This window comes from Taeniopygia guttata, chromosome Z, assembly GCF_048771995.1.
Source record: "Taeniopygia guttata chromosome Z, bTaeGut7.mat, whole genome shotgun sequence".
Classification (NCBI taxonomy): Eukaryota; Metazoa; Chordata; class Aves; order Passeriformes; family Estrildidae; genus Taeniopygia; species Taeniopygia guttata.
Window position 1 is genome coordinate 2,717,005 of NC_133063.1, and position 27,401 is coordinate 2,744,405.

Below are 27,401 nucleotides of genomic sequence, written 5' to 3' on the forward strand. Positions count from 1 at the left end.
ATCGTTATCACTGCAGACAGATGGATGATCTGAAGCGAATTCTCACCTCTCTGGTATTGCAGCTTGCTCAAAGTGGACTGAAAGTGCCTAAGTAATTTTACAAACATTTTTAATCAGTGATCAAGCATTTGGGTAGCTCAGAGAAGTGGCAGATGCCCCATCCCTAGAAGTGTTCAAGATCAGGTTTGGATGGGGCTTGGAGCAACTTGGTCTGGTGGAAGGTGTTTTTGCCCATGTGGTGTAGGGCTATATGACCCTTAAAGGTCCCTTCCAACCCAAACTGTTCTGATTTGAATGTGGCTGCCTCTCATTTCTTTGACTATTAGGCTCTTGTATAAAACATAAGATATTCTTATTGCTATTTCTGAATAAGAGTGGTTGGAAGTGCTATATTTACTGCTGAAGACCACAGTTTCCTATCTGTATAGATAACACTGGGAGCAAGAAGTATTTAGCATAGTAGGATCTTGTAACCAGTTTTAGCTGCATGTCATTCAAAATGCTTAAGGAAAAACTTGGCACAAAAGTTGTTTTTCAGCCTCTTCCAGATCCCTTAAGCTCAGGGCAGTTTGTGCAATTCATTCCAGTTTGCCCTGTGTGAGACTTGTCTCCTTGGGTACCAAGAGTGGAAATACTTTCTTACTGCAGGATTTGCTTATTTGCCTTTGAGGGATGAAGATCATAAGGTGAATTTCTGTGTAGAGATTATGAAAAGTCCACTGTCCACTTTTGATTTCCTCAGCCTGCTTGTTAGGCACTGTGGATTTTCTCATGCTCAGCAGAACTTTTGTGTGCCTAACATCCAGCAAGTAAGAAATTCCCAACTTGCCTAGAAGAGCAGTTAGGCACGTGCTTCAAAAAACAAGCCAGTGCTTTGTTATGAAAAGCTAAGGCCAACACTTCCTCTGTCTCAAGGCCATTAGGAAATTCCTATGGACTTCTATGGCAGTAGGATGTGCCCTCTCCTCACTGCCAACTCCCTGTCTGGCAGAGGTTTTCCCAGGAAGGGCCATCTGCTGCATGTAATGAAATCGTCTCTCTTAAAAGTCAAACTGTTCAGTGATCAGACTCCCTATCCTGAGATCACACTCCAAAACACCAGCGAAGCCGTCGGCTGGCTTGCAGCTCCAAACAACGCACACAAATTCAGCCTCCTTTGTCTCCAGCAGGGAGGCCCAGCCCAGGACCAGCCTATCCCAGAACATCCACAAAGAGCTCAAGGGTAAGTGAGGGGTCGGGGTCTTTGGACTTTGAAAATTATTTGTCTGCTTTTTTTCTCCTGGGCAAATAGAATGTGTATCATAAAAGATTAATAAAGGAAAAAGAGCAAGTTACTTTTATTATCAATGCGCTACAATGGATATAGTGATTTATACTGCTGTTGACCAGGAAATGGGATTTGGTATTTCCTTCTGCTAAAGAAGAGCCATTTTTGTTTATCCCGATAGATTTTGGTGTTTCTAAACATGTTGCATTTATAAATCTGCTCACTGTTTCTGAAATTACTCTCTGCTACTATTTCCACCAAGTCTCATTAAGACAAAATTGCAAAATGTGTACAAAAGCAAGCTTCCTCCTCTAAAGAGTGTGTAAGTGATAAAAGGTATCCTGAAAAACACATCTGTTAATTCTAAATATTTATTGCACGGTCTAATATGCATTACATAAAAAGTTCCTCCATTCTTGAGGAAAAGGTCTGGTCACTTGGTAGTAATAGATGATTCCCAGTCTTCATGAATTGCTCAGTCTGACAGGGTCAGATGGTTGACAGATGTTAAAAATAGAATAAGACAGATCAGTGTTAAGAGTTGTGCTGTGATTGCTTATTTTAATTACTCTATATTAAGGTGTTTGTTTGACATGTGCAGAGCCAGTAATTTATTAGTCCATTTAGCTGATAAATTATGGATGAGGTGTTTTTATACTGTGGAGCTGTTTACAGCAGGTACTGCACTAATCAAAATGTTGTCAAAAAGCCTTGGATACTGGCAGTTGAAGAACCTCAATATATCACAGAATTTTTGGCAAGGGCATATTTTCCAGACATCTGCTTTTTGAACAGCCACAACTTCACTGATGTTTTTCTTACCTAGACCTTGTTAATCCAATAGATAGTGTGGTAACTGGTTTAGATAATACAGTGTTTCTGTATTTTGGTTTCTGACACTATGCACTCTTTGACAAGTACGCTGCTCAAGGTGTTCCATTTGGTTGTGGTATCTCAAAGGACTTGGAAAAGAATAATGTGGTTATAGTTATTTGTATTTGAGACAGAACTGAAGCAGGCAGAATTCCTGTGAGGTGAAGAAACAAGTAGAAAATGCATAATTGTAAATCTGTGCACGTGTGGGTTCTCATTACTACCTCATTGAATGTTTCACTCTGTAGTACGCTCACTGCTGTATAAATCCTTACTATAGCCCTGTGGTGAGTAGAGTTCACAAAATTCTGGTTTCTGTTCTCTTGGAGGTTGTGACTTTTACAAGGTAGCAGTTTAAGAATGCAACCATGATCACAACACATTTGGAAAATGTTTTTATGGTGTTCCAAGTTGGAAAACTTGTATAGACCAGGAATGGTGGATCAGAAATTTCAATGGAACTTGATTCCATTAGTACTTACAGATGCACTTAGCTTACAAGATTCACAGTGTCAGTGTTGATGAAACTTTTAACCAAGAACTTCTGAAATCTTCTCTTAAAGGAAAAGTTTAAACACAGAACATCAGGAAAAGCATTTAAACATAAAACATTCATGGCAAACTTTCTAGAAAGATGAAGTTGTATGTTCCAGATCATAAGTATATTGTATGTATTTCCATACAGGGCATATAATACCTCCTTTAAGAAATACACATTGGTGTGTAATATCTGTATTAATTGTATAACTGAAAAGTCTTATGTTTTGTTTTACTTTGGAAGAAGAAAAATGTTAAACTTCAAAATATCTCTGTTGAGAGATGCCCTGCATGAGGAGTAAAAAGCTATGTATGTTCCCAGATACAAAACAGTTGGCAGGGTGGGAATGGGGATTAGGTGCAATGATACCTGTTGACTTCTGAGAGGAGCTAAACAAAACACATGCAAAGTTCTGTAGGAAAGTTAAAACATGTTTGAGAAATTGTCCAGGGAGAATTGGCAAGGGAGTTAGCATTAACCTTGGGGCATAGCAGCATTTAAGCAGGATACTCAGATTTCACAGGTGACAGGTTTCGTGTTATACATATGGTGCTGTAGTTGGTCAGTCCTGGGATCCCATGGTTAGTGGAGATTCCGTTCTGCTTTTTTTGTTTTGCTTTGTTTCTGTTCTACTTTTGCTGCTTTCTGTTCCTTTAATCAATATTTCTTAGATATTGCTGTTCATACCAGCAAGCTTTCTGGTTGGATCTCTGTAATATATAACCATTTCTGTTCATCATCAAGACAAGTTCTGTGGTTATTGGTGGTTTGGTTTGGAAATATTTCATGTTCAACTTACATGAAGTCTAATTATATTGACCAAATTTATTGTATTTCTTTCTTACCTGCCAATAAAACATCTCTTAAAGGGATGTATGGGAATGTATAATGTATGCTCAGGCAGATGGAGAAAGAGCTTTTGGTAAATCTAAGAACAGTAGTAGAGTAGGGTGGGATGGGATAGTATAGAAGATAATTGTCTTGCAAAAGAATAACTCCAGATCCCAAAGTTCAGCCTGTCGAGTGGAGACCATAGCAGGAAGCTCAGCTGGCAGCTGGGGAGTTGTCTCAGACCAAAAAGTTCCAATAAAAAAAGCAAAGTACACAACCACTCTCTAAACAGAATCTGTCTGGTGGAGAAGTGTTCAAAGAACAGGTGAGCAGACAGTGTGTGGCTCACATCCACATCTTCCAGGCTGGCCTTTTTGTGTGTACAACTTTGGTGAAAGTTAATCCTCGAGCACTTAAGGCAAAGGGTTCTGATAGAATTGGTGTGGCCAGCAGCAGTGCAGTTCCTGCAGCCACGGTCCATGTGCACTGAGGCACACAGTGTTTCTGGAGCTCTCTCTCTTGTTTCAGCTATCCGAGAACTGCTGTCAGCTCGGTATAGAGAGCCCAAAGTGTTGGTTGATGAAAGGCTATTCCCCAGTGTGAACCACTGTGCATGATCAGTGTCATTCCCCCGGTGTTCTTCTGATATCCCCCGTGTGGGCTCACTCAGCCTCTCCCTTCCCACTACTCTGGCTGGGTGGGCGTGAGGCAGGTCCTTGGCAGGACCTGCTCTGGCTGGGAGCTTTGGGGGGTCACAGCTTGGCTCCATCGAGGGGTGGGCATTGACCAGGTGCTCACTGTGCCGTGGAAATGCGTGGGACGGACCCGGAGCCCGGAGCTGGGGCTGCACAGATAACGGGAGGTGGTTCCTGGGTGGGCGGACAGCTCCAGCAAGGTCAGGGACCAGTGAGTGCTGCTGAAAGATAGGAAGAAGCACTACTGAAAAGGGTCTGCACACAAAACAGACATTACTCCATGAATAGATCTTGAGCAAAGGAAAAATGCTTCAGAGACGTCATAAAGGGGATTTTTCCACTGACTCTAGAGGACATGAACCTCACAGAAAGGCACAAATTCACTTCTGAATTGCTAAAATGCATGAGCTTCCCGTATAAATAATTTCTGTGAATATAAAATTGCTTACAAATGAATGTGAAAAACAGAATTCACTGCTTAGAGTTTTTAGAAGTCTAAAAATAATAATAATTATAGTAATAGGATAAAAAAAGGACAGTATTTCCAGCGGGGGTGGGGGGGGGCATACAGACAATGTTATCTTTATAGTGTTACATCAATAAGATACCTGCATAGTATTGTGTTTCATGCATAATTCAAGTGTTCTTTTGAACTTTCTGATGTTTTGGGAACCTCTTTGTCTGACTTCTTCATACCCCGGCTTATCTGCATGACATCCTGGGTGTCAGGTCAATATATTTTCATGTGTCTCCATCCTGCTGTTTCACGTCCTCTGATAAGGGTTTAGTATGCCCTCCTTAAATTTAACACGGTATTCTCTAATTGTGCTCCGGTGCTCTGGTTTGTGCCACGGTTATCTTAGCACTTGGACAGGCTGGATGGCCTTACACTGTTTTTGGTTACATAAAAGCCTTTTTTTCCCATCTTATGTTTTGCTAAGGTCCATAACACAGTACATTCATCACACTATTATTATTATTTCCATAAGTGATACATAGCTATTATATTCATTACACTGCTATTTCTATGAGGAATACAGTGCATGCTTAAGGTGATAGATTATATTATACTAACATGCAGCTAAAAAGAGTTATAATTGATACTATTTCTAAATAGTTATAATCACCAACAACATGCATAGGCTAATACATAAATGCAAAAGCCAATATCTGGTCATTTTTCACAAGAAGATTTTTGTTTTGGTAATAATTTAATAAAGTAGGAAAAATGTGATGCAAGAGAGAAAATGTAATGGCCACCTTTTAATCAAGTTTATATATTTTTGTCAGTTAATTTTTTTCTGACATTAGGAATAACCCCACAGGTCCCTCTGAAATCACTAGAAGTGGCTTTGTCACCAAAACTACCTACAAAATATAAAATATTTTAAATTTTTTTCCTTCCATGTTAAAGTGTAATTCAAAACTGTTTTGATCTCAACTGAAATAAATTATCAGATATTGAACATGTTTAATAATGTATAAAAGTTTCAATTGGGAGTGATGTCATTTCAAGGAAAATAATTTTGAACAGCCAGATTTTATGTTCAGAACTGGAATTTCAGACAATATTTTCACTATGAATAGTGAACAGGCTTTTCACAACCAGTATGGGATTATGACAAAGTATGAATTTTAAATGAAGAATCTCTTCAGGAAATTGGCTTGAATTTGTTTTATTATATATTTGCCTTACAGAAATGTTGGGTGATTGTTTTAGCCATTTTGATGCTTTACCCAGCCATTCTTTTGTTAACTATTATTTGGAATGGATTGTTTTTTTGACAAATCCCGATAACTTCCTGCTATCAAAGGGTTTTGGTGAAGCAGCTCCATCTGCCTGTTGCTTCCTTGTTAATCTGACTGTTGCAGGTTTACATCAGTTCAATATTTCTCCTCAATCACACCCAAGCACAGTTGTCAGGTTGCTTGTCTCATGCTGCTCCCAGCTTTGTTCTCCCTTAATCTCAGCTCCCAGGCACTGAGCCCAGGTAGGAGCTGAGCAGACCCTGCTGAGCATGAACTTGTGTTTCATTTGCCTCAAGGGCTACTATAAAAATTCCCCATGGCTTTGATCAGTACAAAATGGAAAATCTGTTTGCAGCAGATTAGAGAGCCAAATCAGGCATATTTCCTGCCATGACCTGCTCAAACCTGGTGGGTGAATTCCTCCTGTGTGGCTGTGCTTCAGGTGTCTGCTGTTGTGATTCAGCAAGGAATATCATTGGTTTTCAGAGTGAGAGTTGGGACAAGCAGCCACAGCACCCTGGCATGTTTAAATGTTTTTGTGTCTTCTGCCAGCAAGTGTTCAACTCCCAGTTTATCAGGAAGTGAGTTAATTTTCAGGTTACTAGTCAAAAGCCAATGGTAAATTATCATGGTCTCTCCCATTCCTCTTTCCTCTGTGAATTTCACTGTGCATCTTCTGTTACAAGTTTTCCTGATGAGCTGAGTGGATCTCATACCAAAAGTTCTTTTTCCAGTTTCTGTCTGAGTTCAATAATTGAATTTTTTTAAAAATCTTAATACTTTCTATTTTCTTCCCAGATTTAAAAAGATAGTATCTCTTTGTCTTGGGTGGAAACCCATCATTTATTGCAGTTTTCTCCTGGAATATTATTTTACTTTCATTTCTGTGGTTGCATCTGGCAGTGCATGGAAATCCAATGTAATTTTCATATGGAGAAATCTTGACGGCTCTTTTCCCCTCAATGTCAGAGTGCAGCCAAACTGAGACAACGATAACTGTCTAGTACAATGGTTTTAGTAAAGGCTTTTCATTAGTCTGCATTAAAAACATGTTGCCAAAGCTCTTTTCAGCTGGAGAAATTACCATGCTTTTAAAATAATTTGCAACCTCCAAAAGAGAGGAGAGAGACATCTGGCTTCTAAAAAGCAAAAATGAGAGAAGTGTTGAAAGAGTGCAACAGGAAACATTAAGCAAATGCATATTTAAGAGGAGAGGCTGAACTCTGAAGGGTATTTTCATGTTACTGTAATAAAATGGATGAGGAAAAGATTAATCCGTACTGCTCTGTTTTTGTCCTGTTAAATATATTCCTTGGAGTTGAAAAGGAAAGCAGCGTGATCAGAAAGGCTGGTCTGGTTGCCCCATGTGCTGTTTGTCTGGGCTCCTTGGTGTACATGGACTCAAACTGTTTGTTACACACCTAATGTTGTGTCCTTGCTGTTAACCAACTTTGTTCCCAACTTTCCAGCACCCAGGTGACTGTGGAAGAGGTGTTGGTGGCAGGTTTGCCCAAAAGGAACTAAGGTATCCCTGGTTGCTTAGTGCTCTTTAAGGAGAGGCAGACTGCAGCCGGCCACGCAGCCGCTGCTGTTTCACCAGCAGGCTCTAGTCCAGCTTCAGCTCTCTCCTCCGGTCAGCCTGCAGTACCTGTGGCGCGGAGCTCTCTCCTCCGGTCAGCCTGCAGTACCTGTGGTGCGGAGCTCTCTCCTCCGGTCAGCCTGCAGTACCTGTGGTGCGGAGCTCTCTCCTCCGGTCAGCCTGCAGTACCTGTGGTGTGGAGCTCTCTCCCCCGGTCACCCTGCAGTACCTGTGGCACGGAGCTCTCTCCTCCGGTCAGCCTGCAGTACCTGTGGCGCGGAGCTCTCTCCTCCGGTCAGCCTGCAGTACCTGTGGCGCGGAGCTCTCTCCCCCGGTCAGCCTGCAGTACCTGTGGTGCAGAGCTCTCTCCCCCGGTCAGCCTGCAGTACCTGTGGTGTGGAGCTCTCTCCCCCGGTCAGCCTGCAGTACCTGTGGTGTGGAGCTCTCTCCTCCGGTCAGCCTGCAGTACCTGTGGCACGGTACTGCCTGCCTGCGGCCCTGGAGGCAGCGCTGGGCACGGTGAGGCCAGGGGCTGAGGGACCCAGGCCAGGGCAGGACATGAGCTGGAAACATCATTACAGCAGATACACGGAGAAGGAAAAGGAGAATGAACAGAGGTGTCTTTAAATGGCTTCATTGGATTACATGGCAAGAAAGCTTTTCCTTCTGCTCTTCACCAATACTGGAATAAATGTAGTCACTTTTTTTCAGAGCCGTTAGTCTGGCATCCTCCATGAGGTCAAATTTACTCGAAACTTCTACAGTACTTTTCCAGTGCTACCATGTCACACCTTTTCCAAGGTGACTGATGAAGTAGAGTGCTCCTAGCAGTGTACAAAAACATTTCAGGTATCTAAATTCCTAAGAGCTGGGAATGCTAAGGAAACAAGGCTTTTGTTACAGGAAGAGAGAAATTGTTCTATATTTCTTTGGATTCAGCCAGTGGAAGCCTTTTGGTGTATCTTACTTGGATTTTATGTGAATTCAGCATTGCCGCCCTGCTACTGCACACACGCTTGAGGGGAAAACTTGATATGAGCAGGAAATTGAAGCAAGCCTGCTTTCACTGTTCTTTCATCGCAGGAATGACAAATATCAAGCCAGAGCACAAAAGAATTGCTTTAAACAGAAATTGCCCTATAACATCTAAGCAGGCTGGTTGTTCTGGGTATTTCTACACACAGAGTTTGGGATTTATGTCCCTGTGATGCCAATTCAAGGAATAGCCTGCTCTTGTGCCAATGTGGCTACCAAAATAGAAGGTAGCTCTAGCAGTGGGGTATGTGTGGAAATGTACATTGTTTGCAGGTTCCTGTTTGCATTTAGAAAAGTTGAAAGGCTGTGTACTAGAGTCCTTGTCAAGGTGCCACATGGATGTGTGGGTGTGCTCAAGGATTTGTTCTCCTAGCACAGATCACTCCGGACACTTGCAATGTGCTGCCAGTAAGTGTCATTGCATAGACAGCCAGGTTAGGGTTACTGCCTTAATGTCTGATCTTCGGTTTTAAATAATGATTTCTTGTTTTGAAAGTGCTTGCAAATATATGTCAACTGACCACCTTTTAGAAAATACCTATAACCATTTCAGAAGTAATTTTAAACTTTGCCTTTCTTTTACTTGCAGGTGCACAGAACAAGATCTGCACTTCATTGAGAGCTAGAATGACTTTTCTTGATCCAGAGCCACATAGAAGGAACAAAACTTGCCCAGAATTTGTTGTTGTCCTAAATGAACTCGTGACAGACTTCAGGGTAGAATGAGCAAAATGGGAAACATTTTGCTCAATGCGAGAGTTTCCCCTGTGAGGGTGAGACTGTGTTGATTTCATCTGGTTCTGACTCTTTAAAAATCATTCATTTACTGCTTGAGAAGCTCAGCAAATCAGTTTTGTCTCCACTTGAGAAATCCCTCAAGACACTTGCCTAACACAGAAGACAACATGGATGTTAAAAATGTAGTTAAATCCCAGGCAACTTTTTCCTGCCTGAGGGATTTGTCAGAGGATGGTGATGACCTGCTTAATTTTAACGGTGTGGTTGATGTTGCTGCTGGAAGAGCGGAGGGATACAGCAGCAGACAGGTGCCTTCTCACCCCACAGATGTTACCACTTGTCACAGAGGCAACTGTTACCTTAACGCTGGAGACTCTGGATGTCCTCAGTCTCTGGCAGATGTCCAGGCACGTAAAAGGGCTGGGCTGGGCAGACCTCTAACCAGGAATTCCCTGCTGGATGAGCAGGCAGACACTTTCATAGGTAATGTCACAGATTTTGAAAAAGATGACTCTGAAAATTCTGCCACTGTTCTGGAGATTTATACAGAGAAAGTAACAAGTGTAAATGATGACTTTTCTGATGATGATCTGGAGTACTTTGAATGTTCAGATGTGCTGACAGTGCATGAAGATGAAATCTGGAAAAAGAAATTGCAATTTTTATTAGAAAGTGATGATGAAGATGATCTAAAACTGAGTAAGGATTGTGATGGGTGTGCTTACTTCCTCAGTGAAATGCCTTGTGTGTTCCAAGTGTCAGATAACACTACGCCTATGGATACCCCCATTGGCTTCTGTGAGCATCAGTCAAAAATCAAAGGAGTAAACGTAAGAAGAGACCCCTCTATGTACAGCCAGTCAGCTCCTCAGACAGAGATGACTCTCACTGTTGGACACCACCGAGATAAAAGTACCATTTTGAAAGACAAAGAGGAGAATCAAGTGCCTGTTGCTTCTGCAGCCACTGGAAATGAACATCTCAGAAGTGAAGAAGAGACTAATGGAAGTGGCCATCTGGCTGCAAGTTCCTCAAAGGACGAACCAAAGCCCACGGACACTGCTCCTGCACAGGCAGATTCCTCTGCCAATGGCATAGGTACTGCTTGCACAGATCAGGCTTCGGGGACAATGACAGAAACCAGCCCCGACGGGGACGTGCTGGGGGAAAGCTCACTGCTGCTGGAGGAGGGGAGAAGGAATGTGCCAGAGGGAAGTGCACAGCACACTCCCTGTACCTTAACAGAAAGTCTGAGGAGAAACCTTTTCAAGCTGTTAAACCCTATAGAGCTTTGCAGATATGTAAGTACTCTAGGACAGTCTTTCCAGGCTGCAGCAGCAGGTAGGGAATCCAGAGCTCCGTCTCCCAGTCAGGAAGGCGTCTGTTCAGCACAGATTCCTGAGGAGGCAGAAAGCATGCAACTGCAGGCTGGGCTGTGTCCAACAGACGAGGCAGATAAAGACAGTCACTGGGAAAGGGAAAGGACTCGAGGGCTGTCTGAGCAAAACCAGATGCCAGATGAGAACATCTCGTTTGGGGTAAGTGACATGTTTATCATTTAACACAAAGAGTTGCTCTGCTGAACTCAATGCAATTTATTCCTGCTTGTCACAAAATAATGTATAATCAAAATTACTTTGAAAGATACTATTCATGTACTTCTGAATGACAGCTACGGCTGGGAGCAAAATCTGGGTTTAGAAAAGGCCCAAGTAAAGCCTAAGCTGTTCTAATTATAGAGTGAGCCTGATAATGGTGAGAGGCACTAATGGGCCTCTGGACAGCTGGATAGGGAAATCTGATACGGAGGCTATTGCACAGATCTTAGCGATGTAATGCCTCTTTCAACCCAGAAAGTTTCTCACATACCTGTTGGTATTTGAGCAGAGAATGTTTTGATTTACTTTCTTTTCAATCTATGTGCAACAAAAAAAAACATCCTCCATTTATGGTGCCGGAAACCTAAACCAAATCAGCAGGGCTTTGCTCTGGTTTTGTAATGATGAAGGGAATTCAATGCAGAGTTTGTGTTACAGAGGTGAATGAAGGGCTGTGATTTTTAAAAACAAAACAATGAAAGGGTTGGATATTACAGTTGAAACATACAAACCAATTAAATGTTCAAACCTCTGTGGTACTCTCCATGTACTTGCATATTTTATGCTGTTGGTAGAAAATGAGCTGGAGAAATCACTACAGTTGTAGAGACTGGTATGATGCTTTACCAGTTTTCCTAAGTGGGAAAATTAAATCAATATTTTTATTTCACTTTGTAAAGATTCAAGATATATAAATACTATTAAATAATGATATGTCCCAAATTTTTCTTCTTTGAAGGTGTGTAGCTAATTGCACAGAAAAAAACCTATTTGTCACAAAAAGATTTTTCCAGTTGCACATGCTTTTCTTCGTCTGATCATTTGGGCAAAAATATCTCCAAGTTCTGTGTGTAGTGTCACGGTAGAGTGACTTTAATCTTACCACTGGGGTGTTTTCAGCAGTCAAAAATCACTGAATTCTTCTTCCTGAAAAATGCTCATAGGTTTCTCTGGTTTTATGGTATTGGAATAAAATTCCAATCCCATCTGAGGAGCACATGATGTCCTTATGATGGGGAATACGCTTCACTGGAATTAACCTCCTCAGAGCTTCCTGACATGGTGTATGGCCGTGGTTTGCCAGAGGCCTAGTTTGCTTTTTTTTTCCCCAAGTCCAGTGCAATAATTTAAATCCCAGAAGTCTCTTAGCCCAGAGCAGCTGTCAGGTGCCTGGCATAAATTTCAGAACAGCCAATTAGACTTTTGCTGTGTGTAGTCAGTATGTCTGCATTTCCATGGCTAAAACTTTTCACTGGATAAAAAATGAGTATTGGTGTACAGAAAAGGATGAGAGCTGGGTGCACACCAACCCCCCATTTTTAAACATGTGTGTATGACAATGAAATTCAGGTGTAGGTTTAAAATTATGTGGTCTTGAAATGAGCCAAGCAAAAGCATCCCATCTGAATACTGCTCCTTTTTTTGGAGCACTAGAAAAATGTGGACAGCTTCTCACAGCACCCATCTAGTAAGCCAGAAACTCCTCAGAAATCCATCTGTGTAATCTAAGAGAGGTAAGAACGAATCTATTGCTGCAAAAGGGTTTCTGTAAAAGTACCCTGGGGTGTTTGGTGGAGTCCAGTGTGAGACAGCCCTACAGGAGCAAGGGGAGGGGCTCGCAGCAAACCCCACAGGATACTACGTTGGTAGGGTGTGGTATTTTCCCTGTCTATGTGGGAATCAGGTCTGCTGAGGGGTACAGAGCAGCCACGGGATCAGAGCACTAATGACCCAAGGATTTACACTTCCCCTTGGTACCGAGTGTCGAACTGGAGCAACCTTTGCAGTGTGTCTTGTGCAGCACCTGCTGTGCTGAGTGACTTCTCCTTCCTTTAGATAATTAAGGTGGGAGCCCCTCACTCCTTTCATGACCTCATGGCCTAGGCCCAAGTGAAATTCTTTATTTACCTGGTGCTTCAGAGCAGCTTCTTTAATAATAGGTCCAAGACACCAATGATGCCAGCTGTGTGATGTGACATAGTGCACAGAGAGCCGGGAGGCTTTGCTGGGTGTCACTGGGGAACTGGTCTCTGTTAGCAGTCAGCCAGTACCCTGTCTGTCAGTGTTCAGCGCTCTGTCCCTGTCAGTGTTCAGTGTTCAGCCAGAACCCTGTCCGTGTCAGAGTTCAGTGGTCAGCACCCTTGGGTCGCTGTCAGTGGTCAATGTTCAGCACTCTTGGCACAAGGTGCTGCTGTCACTCCTGGGTTAAAGAGCCATTATTCTGTTGGTTTTTTAGGTTTTTTTTTTTTTTTTCATATCCGAACAGCCTGTTCACATAAAATCTGAGACATCCTTGGTTTGACCTTCCCAATGCAAATTTCTGTCACTTTTAGAAAATTTTGAACTGCGTTATCCAAAAAGGAGAGAAGCAGAACTGGCACAGAAGTTCCAGATAATTTGGCATCTGGCTGAGATGAGAGCTTGGTGTTGTAAGGGAACAGTCCAGGCCTCAGCCGTGCCAGAGGGTCTGTAGCTCTGTGTCAGAGCAAGCAGGGGAGTCCTGCTTGCAGTAACTGCAGCATATGATACCAGCTCTGCTCATCCAGTAGGATCTACCCTAGGAATGCCAGTGAACATCCCATTTTGTTGCCCATGTCTTAAGTTTGCTCCAGTCTTTCTCGGGAGACACACCAAGAAAAAATCCCTTGGAAAATCTGTACCGCTTTGGAGTATAGACTCCTGACAACTGTGCATGGTCAGCCTGTTGCTCTATGTTGTTGGCAGAGAACTCACTTTCTGTCCTTTAAAATATTATAGTTCTTCCTCTTTTTCTGCCTTTTGAGCAGGAATAGCAAGATGCTGGCAGGGTGTGCCTGTCAGTCTGCAGGACAAAGCACAGCTCAGGTCTTTTGTTTCACCTGTCTAAAGCAGTTGAAGTAACTACAGATACTGAGGTATTTCAGCTACTCCATGGCAGGTGTGTCATTTAAAAGAGAGTGTCATTTTAGGAAAGAGGAATTTGAGTGGCATTGCATGAAACAGGGAAGTGGCAAGATCCACTAAGGTGGATTGCTGGAGAACAATGTGAAGTAAAAGCAGTCCCAAATGTAGTGGATTTTGAGGGAGCTGAGACCCAAAGGTAGTGATGTACTTTTAGTCTGTATTCTAGGAACTGTTTGTTACACTCCATTTGTGCAAACAGAGGGATATAAATGTAACATGGGGACTTTACTTGTAAAGGAGAATTACCTTGCAAAACTACTTCTGCTTAAAAAACAGCGAGAAACTATGAGGTAAAATTGATTAGCTTAATTACAAATCCTTCTCTAAGGAGCAACACTTTCAGACTCAGACCCAGGAGGTTAATTCAATCCATTATGTTGATATTTACAAGTCACAAACTTGACTATTGACAAATATTTAAAAAAAAGGGGAAAAGTTTAAAAAATTTGCAAGCCTTCAGGCCTGTGTCAAGCTGTAGTTCTAATTTTTAATTACATTGCTCTATTTTCCTTCTTTGAAGAGTCAAGGTGCTAATCTTAAAAGCGTTACCCAGAATTGTGAGAACCTCTGTATGGAGCCCAGAACAGAAAAGGAAGGCATCTTCAGGGCTTGTGAGAGTGCAGGAACCAGCCAGCTCTCTGCTGAAAACACGCTGCAAGTAAAGAATGCAGATTTACAGACCTCTTCTCTTCACTGTGCTCCTTGTGAAAAGAGAGAAGGTTGTCACCAACAGGTCTTCTCCAGACAAGAAAGTATTAGGAATGGCAAAAAGTCAAAGATTAACATTTCCCCTTCTCTTCTATGGGATATGGACTCTCTTCCTGATAAACAGGAATGCTTGTGTGCTGTTTTCTCTTCTGCAAAGCTGTGTGATGAGCCAGGGGAGGGAGAGCAGAGGTCTGGGCTTGACACACGTGGTAGCAGTAACCCAGATATTCTCTGCAGTCGATCAGCCAATGAAGCTGCATCTGAAGCTAATCCCAAGTCAGTCCTGGAATCTGGAGAACCTGAGTGCAAAGGAGATGCTGATGTATCTGCAGTGCATGACAAGCTGTGGAAACTTCTTCATGAAGATGACTCAGACTATCGAATTCCATTTGAAAACAGAGGCATCCCAAGTTTAGGTACGAGGCTGACAGATATCCAAGTCACAGAACTGAATTTTGTGCAGGAGACCTGTTCTGATCATCCTTTGCCAGCGGATTTGATAGAAGAACAGGAGCCCATCACAGAACCAGCTTGTAACCCCAGAACTGAGAAAGCTGACTGCAATGTTTCTGATATCCTCCTGCAGAGAGCTGCAGCATGTGAGAGTGCATCCATAGGAAATATTTGTGTTGCACAAGTGGTAGGAACAGATGGTGTCTATCTAAATTCTGGCACTGGGAATGAGAGGGAAACACCATCCATTTGTGTTTCAGCAAGCAGTGTCCTCCTAAGTACCCAAGAGTGCTTGGAGCCAAATCCAATGGCCACAGACAGGAATGGATCCACTGTGGCTTGGGAAGGGAAGCTTGCTGTTAATAATGCTGCCCAAACATGTGAAGCAGATTCTTCTCAAAGGTTACAAAATACTCAGAGTGGTAATTTAGCATGTCCCAAATCTGACATATCAGGTATGTCACAGGAGACAGCTAGACAGTTATTTCACACTGAATACAACATAGCCATGACAAATGAGTCTGTACCTGGAGAAGGCTGTCATTTTACGGACTGCTATCCAGTGAGAGGAGAACTGGCTTATTTCCCTGAAAAGGGAGACATTTTCCCCGGTGAAAATACCTGTCAGTTTACACATGCAGAACAGTCTTCTGTTAACACCATACATAAAAGTTGTGTAGTAAATTTACAAGAAAAAGGAAATCACTCCGGCTTGAGTGCACCAAATTTCACTAATTCTGACAGCTACCATCTTTCAAAACATAATGGCTGTCAGGATTTTCAAAATGTTTCTGATGCACAGATATACAGTAATGTAATGCAATTGCATAGTTTAATTCAGATTAATGAAACTGTAACACATAAGAATCTACCCCAAAATAAAGACCAACTGACTGAAATAGCAAAACAAGAAGGGGCAGTCCCTCCCCCTTCTGGGGAGCCATTTTTAAGAGATTTTTATCTTGAAGTGTCCAGCTGTGAACCATGTAAACCAGGAGAAGAACAGAGAGAGATTTGCATACCTGGGGAACACAGGGCTGAAGCTTCCTTTGACTCAGGAGTTAGTCAGGTTTCAGAGAGTCAGACTGCAGCTTCCCCTTGTAATACAGCAGAACAGCATTCATTTTTTGTTGACAACACCTTCAGGTCTGATGAAGGGTTAAAAATAGATTCTTCAAAAAACCCCACCTATGCAGCTGGAAGTGTAACATCAGCCAGTGTCCTGCTCCCCAGGGAGGCTCAAAGTGAGCACCACAGCACAGCCAGTGGGGATGATGGAGGTTCCTGGGATTGGCTACATTCCCAACAACTGCTTGGAAACAAAATCCTGCCCTTCCTCACAACTGTAAGCCACTCAGAGGGCCTCCCCAGTGAATCTGCAGTGGCGTGTTCTGCCACAAGAAATGAGGGGAAAACTGTATCCATACAAAGTGGAGTTGAAGTAAACGGAAATTTAACTACATTGGAAATTTCCTGCAAGTCATGGAAGGGTCTGTTCCAGAGGGTCTCTGGAGAAACCAAAGGGGAAGCAGACTTGTGTGAAAATGAACATGAGATTCCAAGAGCTATTGACTATAACCCAGATGAAGCTGAAGCAAAGGCTCCTTTGCACACTTTGACTGGGTCCCAGGCTCTGAAACAGATTATGAATATTAGCACAGAGCAGTCTTGTCCTAACTTGATCCCTTCCAGCAAGATAGCTGAGGCTGAGAATTCGATTAAGTCCACAGAGTATGATAAAAAGGAGGAAGTCAGGATAGCAGAGAGTGAAGTAAGTGGTTTAGTTAATTTGCCACCAGTTGATTCAGGGAACAACCAGTGTTTTCAAGAGCAACCACCCCACAGAAGAGCTCTGTCATTCCCTTTGGCACGGACCACACTTGATCCATTCCCAGTCAACACAGAAAGTCAAAGAAATCAGGAAGGGTCAAAATCCTGTCGGATACCAGTGGCTGCTTCAGAGCCTGAGCCCATCAAATGTAAAGAGGACACAACAAAGAGCGGGCATGTAGCTGCTGGAGCTAAGAAGAAATTATCATCAGCAACTCTGTCCAAAAAACCCAGGCTGGAGGAGAGGGGAAGTGTCAGCAAGGATCCCAACTGCGTTAAAAAGTCTGGGAAGAGCGAGGGAGGTGTGGTTCATAAAGAGGAAAGAAAAGAGCAAAGGAAACTAATTTTGAAAAAGGATAGCAAAGGTAAGAGAAAATGGATTTTCTTTTTTGTCCTTTCCCATCATTCTGGCTACAGTACAAAATTAAGATTATTGAAAGGCACTGCAAGCCTCTTTCAGACTGACTCAGTCAGCTAAAGGTGTCCTCCCCTCATGGAGCTTTATTTCCAGATTTAGTAATGAGTGCTATGCCCATACCACAGAGATGAACCCTTTTCCCAGCCGGCAAGTATATTCAATTAATGAGCTTTGTAACCTATTTGAAATAATCACTGCCTCACTGGCTTCTTGGAGTAACTTTTCACAGATAAACAGCATAATGGTACCGCATAACTACACACCACAGCTGCAAGCCCACTACTTATTCTGTTCCCACAGGGCTGTGTTCCCAGTTATGTTCCTGCATTGCAGCTCCCAGCTGCAATTCTCCCCTCTTGGTTACCAAAGGATTTATTACTAGCAAATTGTTATTGTTATCAATAGGGTACCGCTGATATCAATGTTTTGAGGTCCTGTGTGCTGACTTCTGACTGGTTCTGCATTGCTTTGCCCTGCTGCAAAACTGACATTAACAAAAAGAGCAATATTAAACTGATGTAGGAAACCAATAATTGAAAGGCGATCCAGGTTGCTGTCAGAGTCTCTAGAGGGGTGCTAACACTGTAGCAGGATTGTGACTGCTGGGCAGATGAGGGATTTGTTGTTTCTATGGGTAGTTTGGAAGGACCAAGGTCTTATTTTTACCTTTTGACATGATATTTCATGTTCACATCATAAAATTATTTAATAGGTCAGAGCAAGACTGAACAGTGACTAAAGGTAAGCTACACATTTGTGTAGCTTTTCACACACTCTAATTACTGTGCGGTCTTGTGAGACTTCTGCTTTTTCTAATTGCAGTTAAAAGAACCCCAGACTTTTCTCTGTTCAAAGATGAGTCCTTTGCCAGGGAACCAGATGTGTGGGAGGAGAGACACATTCCTTCAAAGCAAAGCAAGCAAACTGCAGTGACTGTGCAATGCCTGACCTGTTTCCATAACTTGAGGCTACACTTGCAAAATGTTTTAAACATTCAGGCTGCATCAGATAACACTGAATTTTCTTCACCTATTTCTGCTCTGCCTCAGTCTTGACTAGAGCACAGTTGTGCCCCTTTGCCTGGCATTATGGGAAGGCTAGTTTGGTTGCTGTGGAATATACTCAGTGTTATTTTGCATTATTTCAGCTGCAGGAGAGAAGACTAGCCAGGGCAGGAACCTGGAGCCATTAGTTCTATTTCTAGAGCTGTCAGGCCCTGTCTGTGTCACTTAAGCCCTGATACAGCGAGGTTCACATGGCCCAGGACTCAGAGACTGCCAGTGGGGAGACCTGGACTGGATGGGGCCTGGAACTGGGAATGGGGAAAACCGTGGCAGTGTGCCTGACCCTTTAAGTTGGGTGTTACTGGAATAACCCTAGTACACAGTAATCTGCAGGCATGGGATCCCTGAGGGACACATGCCATGCTACCTCATTCAGAGTGCAACAGCTCAGAATTAACACAGTTGGAAACAAAACATCTTGCATTTTATCTCTCTTACATCGAGCAGGGATGTGTCATTTGGGGTGGGGCTGCGTTGTGATCCCAAAACCTTTCTCTAAGTATATGTCGATTCCCTTTCTTTCCAAGTCCCCTCCAGCCCCCTGCGCACACCTTGCCCATGTGCAAAGATGGAGTGTTCTGTGAGGCAGTGAAAAGTCCCAGCAGAGATCCAGGCTGGCAGGACCTTTTGGGACTTCTTCCCAGGCTGTGATCAGATAAAAAATTGTACTAGGTTTTAGTATTGAGACACAAGAAGTCATAATTACTTACCAGGGATTTCAACGTTCATGTTCTTAACACGAAATGTTAAAATGCCAAAACAATGTAATTGTCTCCAAATCTTAAGCTGTGGTTCTTCTGTTTCAAGCCCCCAGGCTGCTGAAGAAGATCCAAGCAGAGTTATTCCCTGACTGCTCTGGAAGTATTAAGCTGTGCTGTCAGTTTGGTGACATTCATGGTGACTCCACCATTACATGGACTAAAGATTCCAAGGTACTGGCTCGGCTGCAGAGAAGGTAAGGGAATGTTTCTGAAGGACTGGGAGTTTCAGGGTAACTTCGCTATTCGTAGGAGGCAGATCTTCTCACAATGCATTGATAATGGTCACAGTTTGTGTTACATCACCTCTCAGCTTGCTCACAGCCAGTGGCATCCAGATTTCAAAAAAATATCAAAGAAGTTTGAACCTCATTTAACCTAGAGAAGGGTGGAAATAAAAGCTTCTTAAGGGCATTAACAGCATCTACCTTTTCCATTTTAATGAAATTAGTTATTTTCCTTGTAGCAGCAATGACATTCTGATCTAAAAAACTGTTTAGAACGTTTCAAAAATACAAAATTAACATTACCCAAAAGAAAAAAAGTAATACATTTCCATCAAAATACACACTTCTGAGAAGATGAAAAAATTTGTAGGAAGGATTCTTCTTAGATGTTCTTTTAAGTGGGGAGAAAAAGTTGTATGAATTAGTTAAACTTTCTATTCTGATTCTTCTTGTTTTAACTCTTCTGATTTTGACTGTTGTATTGCAATATCAATTGTAGTATTAGTACATGCCATTCTCTGCTAAATAATTGTGCTGTGTTTTAACAAATAAACAGTGCAGAGAGAATCAAATTTATCAGTTTTTCCAGTGATAACAAGTAAAATATGTGATAGCACAAAATGCTCTGTTCCAGTGCCCAGGATGACACTCCCGTCTCTCTGGAAATAGCTGAAGCCAGTTACCAAGACCAGGGACTGTATTATTGCTGCTTGAATAACATGTATGGAAAGGTGACTGCTGAGTTTCATCTGACTGCTGCAGGTAAGCCTCAGTTTAGAGTTTTGATTAATAATGACAATGACAGTTTCCATTTATAGTTTTTTACTACAAATTTCTTTTTTTTTTTTTTTCCTCCTAGTATTGGAACGTCTCTCAAGTTTTCAGAGTTATGAAGGTAAATACAAAGTGAAGTAGCATTGCATAGCATCATACAGAGACACACAGACGGGCAGCTCTTTGGCACAAACACATGGTTCTTGCAGATCACCTGCTGTGTAACTGTACTCCGGGAGAAAGGCAGGCATGGAGCTTTGAAATGCTTTCCCTGTGTGTTAACTGGTGTTCAGTGACACCTGGCATGTGGCCTGTGCTGCAGCTAAAGATAGTGCCTTGCCAGTGGGGTTGTCATTCCTGAACAGCCTGCAGAGATCCAGGCCTTCAGTTGGCATGGTCACTTTTCTTTCTTTTCCTTGAAGAATTAAAATTAAGCATTTATTTCCTTGTGCAAAATAAAGACAGGACTTTTCAAGTAGCAGCAGTGTATAACTTTTAATCAGAGAATTTTAGGTGGAATTAAAGAGTGTTCTAGTTCTGGCCTTATCTGTGCAGTGCTTCCTCTCTGCTTTGAAAAGAGGTAGTGTACAGAGGCTAAACCAGAGGTAACTGGAAGGACTTCCTTATGTTGTAGTTCTATTCTCCTATTTATCTTCTTTACTAATGGTCCTTGAAATGTTATTATTAGAGACACTTGAAGTGCAGTTAGAATTTTTTAGTTTCTCTCAGTGCTTAACTTTTTTCCCCCTTATGGTTTTTTTTGCATTTGGATTCCAATGATCATTTAAAGGGGTGAAATCCAGAGTCTTCCTTGATTTCATCTGTAACAGACTTGTTCACTACACTCTGTTTTCTCTCCTTTTGATCCTGAACTGCGACCTTTCTCCATGCTGGCTTTAGATCATACGGGCAAGCAGCTGCCTCTTAGGAGCTGCTTGGGGTCCCAGTCCTCAATAATACAATTTGTGCTTCCACTGAGCATTGTTTTCCTCCTCTCTGGAGAGATGTATCTGCTGTCCCATGCCCACCCCTCCCTGTGCCTGCAGAGATTCCTGTTATGTTTTAGGTGTGGAAGAAATCGAATTCATGCAACTGATGTTCAGAGAAGATCCCCTCAGCTCCAGCTACTTTGGTGGGACACTGCATGGAGCAATAATGACAGAGGGGCTGCACTTCGGCGAGGGGATGCACCGCAGAGCCTTCCGCAGCCGCGTGCTGCAGGGCCTGGCACCCGCCTTTGCCCCTGGCCACCCCTGTGTGCTGAAGGTGCACAGCGCCCTCACCTATGGCACCAAGAGCAGGGACGAGCTGCTGCAGAAAAACTACACTCTGGCACTGCAGGTGAGCTGCCCCTGGCCTTTGTAATCCAGACCTGTGGGCCAAAGCTGTCCTCATGTTCAAACAGATGATCTGTTGAATGTTTTGAGCAATATTCCCATAGGCATGTCTGTTGTAATACAGGAATGCTATGTCCAAAATACTGCAAGAGAGTATGCAAAGTTATATGCAGCTGAAGCTGAACCCTTGGAAGGCTTTGGAGAAGTACCAGAGTGAGTATAAATATATATTTTATATACATATATGCTTACGTATAGTGTCCTGTGCCATGGCAGCCCACTGATTGCTGGGACTAAAGAGGAAAGAGGAAACCTGGGAACAGAGTTATAGCTCTCCCAGCTTGGTTTAGAGTTGGTTGCTGTTCATTCACTTTCTGAGATCACTGGCCACTTCTGTCTGTTTCTTACCCTCTTACTGAAAGAATCTCAGGATTTTATTAGTTTCTATCTCTTGATTTCAGAATCATTCCGATTTTTCTTATTCATCGCCCTGCTAATAACATCCCCTATGCCACAGTGGAGGAGGAGCTGGTTGGGGAGTTTGTGAAATACTCTGTCAAGGATGGCAAGGAAGTGAATTTCCTGAGAAGAGACTCAGAGGCTGGCCAGAAGTGTTGCACCTTTCAGCACTGGGTGTATGAGAAGACCAATGGGAACTTGCTTGTCACTGACCTGCAAGGTGAGTTGTCTGAGTAGTGGCAATTTTTATCTAGCTTATGTTCTTGTAAGAGGGCAGTTTGGAAAAGAAAACTAAATCTTACACTCTTAATGGAGGAGTTGTTCTTTCACATGTACCTTAGTGAATCAGGACACTCTGTATGAGCCAAATCTGCCTTTTTGTCTCACCACCCAGCGATTAATGAAATAGCTGCTGAGTGAAAGACTTCAGGTGTTAATAACACCCTAGTCCTCCACCTTTGCTTGTATTTGAATACTCACCAACAATCACTCACCAGTGGAATGCTCCACATTTGGGTCCTGGCTAGTTTTGAAGAAATGTATTCCTTCAAAAGGAAGAATAGTGAAGAAACACCCTCGTGTTTGCTAAGTGCTACTTCAGCTCCTGTGGGTGTGACTCTCTTCAGTCCTGCAGTGTATTTGGAACGGGAAGACAGAAGAAAAAGCTGGAATCTTAGGAAATATCCTATATTCTTTTACATGTGAAGGCAGGAAAAATAGCAAAAAGGCATCTAAACAAGATCCCTGAAGTAATTTAAAGGGAGGAGAAAGAACAAAATCCTAGCACAGGAAACAAGCTGTGCTGTTGATCACCCTGACAGCTTTAAAATAGTGGCATGAGCCTGACTTCTAGAAACTGCTGGTGACACAGAAAACATCCTCTTCTTAACTGGGGTGCTTTAAAATGCTTTGAAAAAAATGTGACAAATAATTAAAGTGAAAAAGGTGACTCAATAAATAATATTTAATGCCTCCATATGTGAATATTGTCCCCGAAATTCCAGTGTAAGCTAAGGGCTGTGTTTTCCTTGCTGCCTTGCAGGTGTAGGGATGAAGTTAACGGATGTTGGCATAGCAACCCTGGCCAAAGGGTGAGTGAACGTGATTTCTCAGCAGCACAGTTGTGCTTTACTCATCTGTCTCTTCACAGTTAAATGTGGAGGGGGGAGGGTGCATTGGAAATTCATTCTTGCTTTAACTTTAGAAGAAAACAGTCCTTATTTAAGTGTTTTAACTTCTTTGTGTTCATATTTATGGAAACCCACCTGTAGACGAAACTTTTATTTTGTTATGAAAAAATGGGGCTACCCTGTAGTCGAGCTTTGTTTTACCTGCATGCCTCCCATGAAATGGGTTTGTCCAAAGGGCATTTCACAAGTGACATGAAGGGTTCTGGTGACAGCAGGTAAGGCTCCTGGTGGTCCATCGGCTGGAGGAAGGTAGGGCTGAACACGCAGGGCCAGCACTGGCTGCAGTCTGCGGTAAAAGGCAACCTGGAATCCCTCCTGCAGCCAGCAAAAGTGCCAGAACTTTGGGATATGTATTTGTGACACAAGCTTTTATAAAGACTCTTCTCAGTGGCATGTTGTGTATTGGCCACTTCCTTGATAAACAAGGACAATTGTGAAGGGATTTGATGGCATCTCTCCCCTTTCTCTCTCACAAGCAGCACTTCTGAGTCTTAACAAAAGATTATTCAGGGCATTTCTAGAGCCTGTTTTCTAGTGGTGTTGCAAAAGTTTCATCTCTTTTGAGGAAACTTAAGCGTATGTGTAAAGATGTAGGCCTGTCATATTCTAACTTTAGTCCACTTCTCTTAAGTTAATTAAGGCTTCTAGTTATAGCACAGGCCAGCAGAGCTGTGGATGGGAGTAGGCAGTGGCTGCTGGACAGGGAAGGGGGATGAGGATAAGTGATTTAATTTCATATTCTCCTTTGAGAATCTGGCAGGAGAAAGAAGATCTGATCACGTGTTCAGACTTTATTCTAAATTGGACTGTGTCTGTATGCCCGGGATACAAGAAGAAACCTCACAATATCATCCAAATTATTAAAAATGTGACTCTAGAATATTCTGGGAGAATCTTGAACATTTGTAGGCTGGTATCTATTCAGTTAGACTGATTTACTCTTGCAGCTGTGGATCCAAAGTAAAAGCAGTTGAAATGAATGTACATCATCCTGTTACAAATCAAAAAAGTAATAACTGTTTTAATTAGGCAACACTGTTCTCAGGAATCAGATTTATAAAAATGCTTCAGTGAATGTTGTCTAGCCCACTGTGGGAAATGATTCCTATAAAAACACACATTGTGTTGGGGAGGAGGAAGTGAGCACACAATGCAAGCTGTAGTAAGGATCACCTCAGGCATATAGAAAGGAAAATAATTTCCCTAAATGAATAACCTCCTGGAAACATTGCATATCATTTTGCTTGTTATTTAGCTAATGGTTTTCCTGCAAGATGACAGATTTTTCCTGGTCCTGTATTTTGTTTTCATGCTCCTTTTCTCGAAAGAAGATCTCTGAATTAATGTCTGCAGTTGGTTTTTTAATTCTATGAACATGGTTGGGGAAAATCAACTCAGTGCCCAGAGCTCCTGTGTGTTGCTGGGTCTTGCTGCTTTGGGCTGTGTTCAGCTGAGCTGCTGAGAGCTAACCTTGTCCCATGAAGGGAGAACATATGGTTCTACTGAGCCAGAAACGCAGAGTGGGACTGGTGTAGCTTGAACTATGCTGGCAGAGGGGACACAGAACATATCTCTTCTGTACTCCAAAACAGAGTCCGCGATGTGTGGAGGAAAGAATTTTGATCTTTTGTTCTTGCTCTGTGTGTTTTGCCAGGGATCTGGAAAGCAGAGGAGCCCAAAGCAGTGGTGTGGTCAGTATGCTGCAGGAGCTGCGCTGCAGTTCTGTCAGGAGAGGGCGAAGTGGAGCTAGGAACAGGATCGCCAGGGAAGCATTTTCAGAGTGGCCACAGTGCCACTCCTGAGCCTCAAAATCACCTACTCTGTAGTTTCTGTGGCGAATGGAAACAAAAATACCATAGTACAGTGCTTGGCTCTGTGCACGCAGTGTGCTTGAGGGCCAAGGGATTTATTCAGGAATGCTGCACACAAAGGAGGGAATTAGGAGCAAAGTAACCCACGGTTATGGTCATTAACGGGAGGGCTGGTTGCCAAGTCTGGATCTGAAACTCTGCCTGGTTCCAAGGCACTGACAAGTTTACTCCACATGGTAACAAGAGGCATTGAGGATTTTAAGCCTGAGGGCAAACCCAACGTTTCCCCTTCAGATTTAAGGAAGATTTGGTTTGGTTTGGTTTGGTTTGGTGCTGGATATAAGAAATTCCCTTGCTGAGGGCAGGTGTGTTTGCCTGTGGCATTCATGTTCTGTGGGTGTGCCTGGTGCATCCACCAACACAACACATATCTGTGAGCTCTTGAGAGCAGCTCAGTAAAGTCTGACGTCTCTGATTTCTCCAAGGGAGCAAGAGAACCGTTGATGACCCTGCTGGACTCCAGGATATAGTCTTGGGTTAAACAAACACACAGCAAACATCCACAGAGGAGGGGGAAATCCCTTCGAAGTTCACCTGCTGTTCAGAGCCAGCTGAGTGGGGTCTCCAGAGTAGGGTCTGTGTCAGCAGGAGCCTGACCTTCTCAGAGCAGCAGTATTCTCTTTAGCACTGTGCAGTCTGCCTGAAGAAGGAAGTTCTCTGGATGCTGGGAATGAGCATCCTCTGTTCATTTCAGACCTAAATCTTGTTTGGTTGGTTTTGTGTAGTCACAACTCACAGTTCACCTCTGAGGACACTGGATGTCCAGCAAACCAAGAGAACAGGGTAGAACAGGGTAGAACATGCACTGATTATGGTTAAAATAGGAGAGGAGCACCCTGGCCTTTCTTTTCCCTTCTCCATCCTGAGAATTTAACCAAAAAGGCTCCTTTGAAGACCAGGTGCACCTTTTAAAGTAAGCTGATGCAGCCTAAAAAGCAGGCCCAGGAAGACTGTCAGCATCCAGAGGCACATTGAGAAGAGGGATGCATGTGCCCTGTACCTCTCATGGTAGGAAGTACAGTGGAGGCTGGATGAGACTGCCTTCGTCAGGAACATTCCTTCCATCCTTCCCTGAGGGGCTTGGCTCCTTGAGATCCCCTAGGCAGCCAGGGGAGGAGAGCAGCATAGCAAGGAAATTATGTACATGTCTAGATGGAAACAGCTTCTAGTTCTGAAACACCTTGTGCAACACAACATTGTCTCTTCATGGTGGCCAACAGAACTGTTCATAGAGAATGCTGTAGCATGGATTTCATGTGTGTTACTGAGAAAGGTAGCCAGTAGACTATTTTATTCCCAACTTAATGCCATGAAAGACAGTGCCAGGACCCAGCCCACAGAGCTTTGCTTCTAATGCTTTTCCCTCTTCTGTCACCACTTGTTACCTGGTTCCTCTTACCTCCCAATGACCCAGTCTGAGTTTCTGTGGCAGTTGATGCTTCTCAAGCCAGCATGGCTACAAGAGACTTGCTTAATGTTTTCAAGTTGCTTATGAGTCAGCAGTCATACTCTGCCTCCCTGTGCTGAAAATGAATCTTGAATTCCCTTTTTTTTTTTTTCCTTTGTTACTACAGATACAAGGGGTTTAAAGGCAACTGCTCCTTTTCCTTCATTGAGCAGTTCAGAGCCCTCCACCAGTGCAATGAGTACTGTGAGATGCTGGGGCTGAAATCTCTCCGAACTACTCATCAAAAACAGAGGAGAACAACATCCACTAAAAGCAAAAATCTGCCAAACTCATCAACAGTAAAGAAAATGGTGCCCAAGAAGGCAAGAGAACCTAGAGACTTCATTTATTCAGAGCACTGAGTCTCACTATCCCACCTTGTGAAACTACTCTTGAGGACATGGAGCAGTGACATGCACCAGTGACCCGAGGGGATAACTTTAGTCTTTTGCCTTTTGACATTGTTTTGGAGTCGTCCTGATGCTGATGTCAGCAACAAAGGAAAGAGATGATCCTGTGCTCCTGGTGCCTGAGATTTAACACTGGGGCAAGGTTCTGAAAACAAACTAAGCCATCTTCTGGATTTCCTTACAGGCTTCTGTGAACTGGTATTGGAGAAGAATATCTCTGTGTCCACATCCATGGCCCTGTGGTTCAGCTGCTATGGAAACATCAATATATTTAAGATGCCAAGTACAAGTTTTGCACAGTATTGCATATGCATATGCATGCTGGGTTACTTAGAAGTCAGGAAAGGTGGAGTTTGGAACACACTGATGAATATTAAAGTTACCACTTCCATTGCAAATCAGAGCATAACATCCTTTGAGCCTAAGTCTTGGACTATTCAGTGGGATTTAGGCTTCTCAGTGCACTGCTGGTACCTGGCTTTCTTTAGGCCTTTGGAAGTTCCTACAGATGATGCCTATTCTTTACAATAGTGTTCAGAAGAATTTCTGTGAGGATATTGTGACTGTTCCCAAAACAGGAGGTTTAGAACATAAGGCAAGGGGCTTGAG

The 27,401-nt window shown here is 42.9% G+C and overlaps 1 protein-coding gene across 2 annotated transcripts; it reads left to right on the plus strand.

The window, feature by feature from the left end:
- Window positions 1-246: 246 nt before the first annotated feature.
- LOC140681711 (alpha-protein kinase 2-like) lies at window positions 247-27,190 on the plus strand. Of its 2 annotated transcripts, none has more exons than XM_072921872.1 (11): window positions 247-1,222; window positions 9,157-10,843; window positions 14,367-17,202; window positions 19,127-19,274; window positions 19,939-20,066; window positions 20,164-20,199; window positions 21,145-21,419; window positions 21,540-21,628; window positions 21,877-22,094; window positions 22,917-22,965; window positions 24,719-25,103. In XM_072921872.1, exons 2-11 carry the CDS (start codon window positions 9,473-9,475, stop codon window positions 24,864-24,866), a joined length of 5,298 nt encoding a protein of 1,765 aa, XP_072777973.1. In that variant the 5' UTR covers window positions 247-1,222; window positions 9,157-9,472; the 3' UTR covers window positions 24,867-25,103. The 2 variants fall into 2 exon arrangements, with proteins under 2 accessions (XP_072777973.1, XP_072777972.1); XM_072921871.1 differs by lacking the exon at window positions 24,719-25,103 and adding an exon at window positions 26,510-27,190 and having other exon boundaries at window positions 248-1,222.
- The last annotated feature ends 211 nt before the right edge of the window (window positions 27,191-27,401 follow it).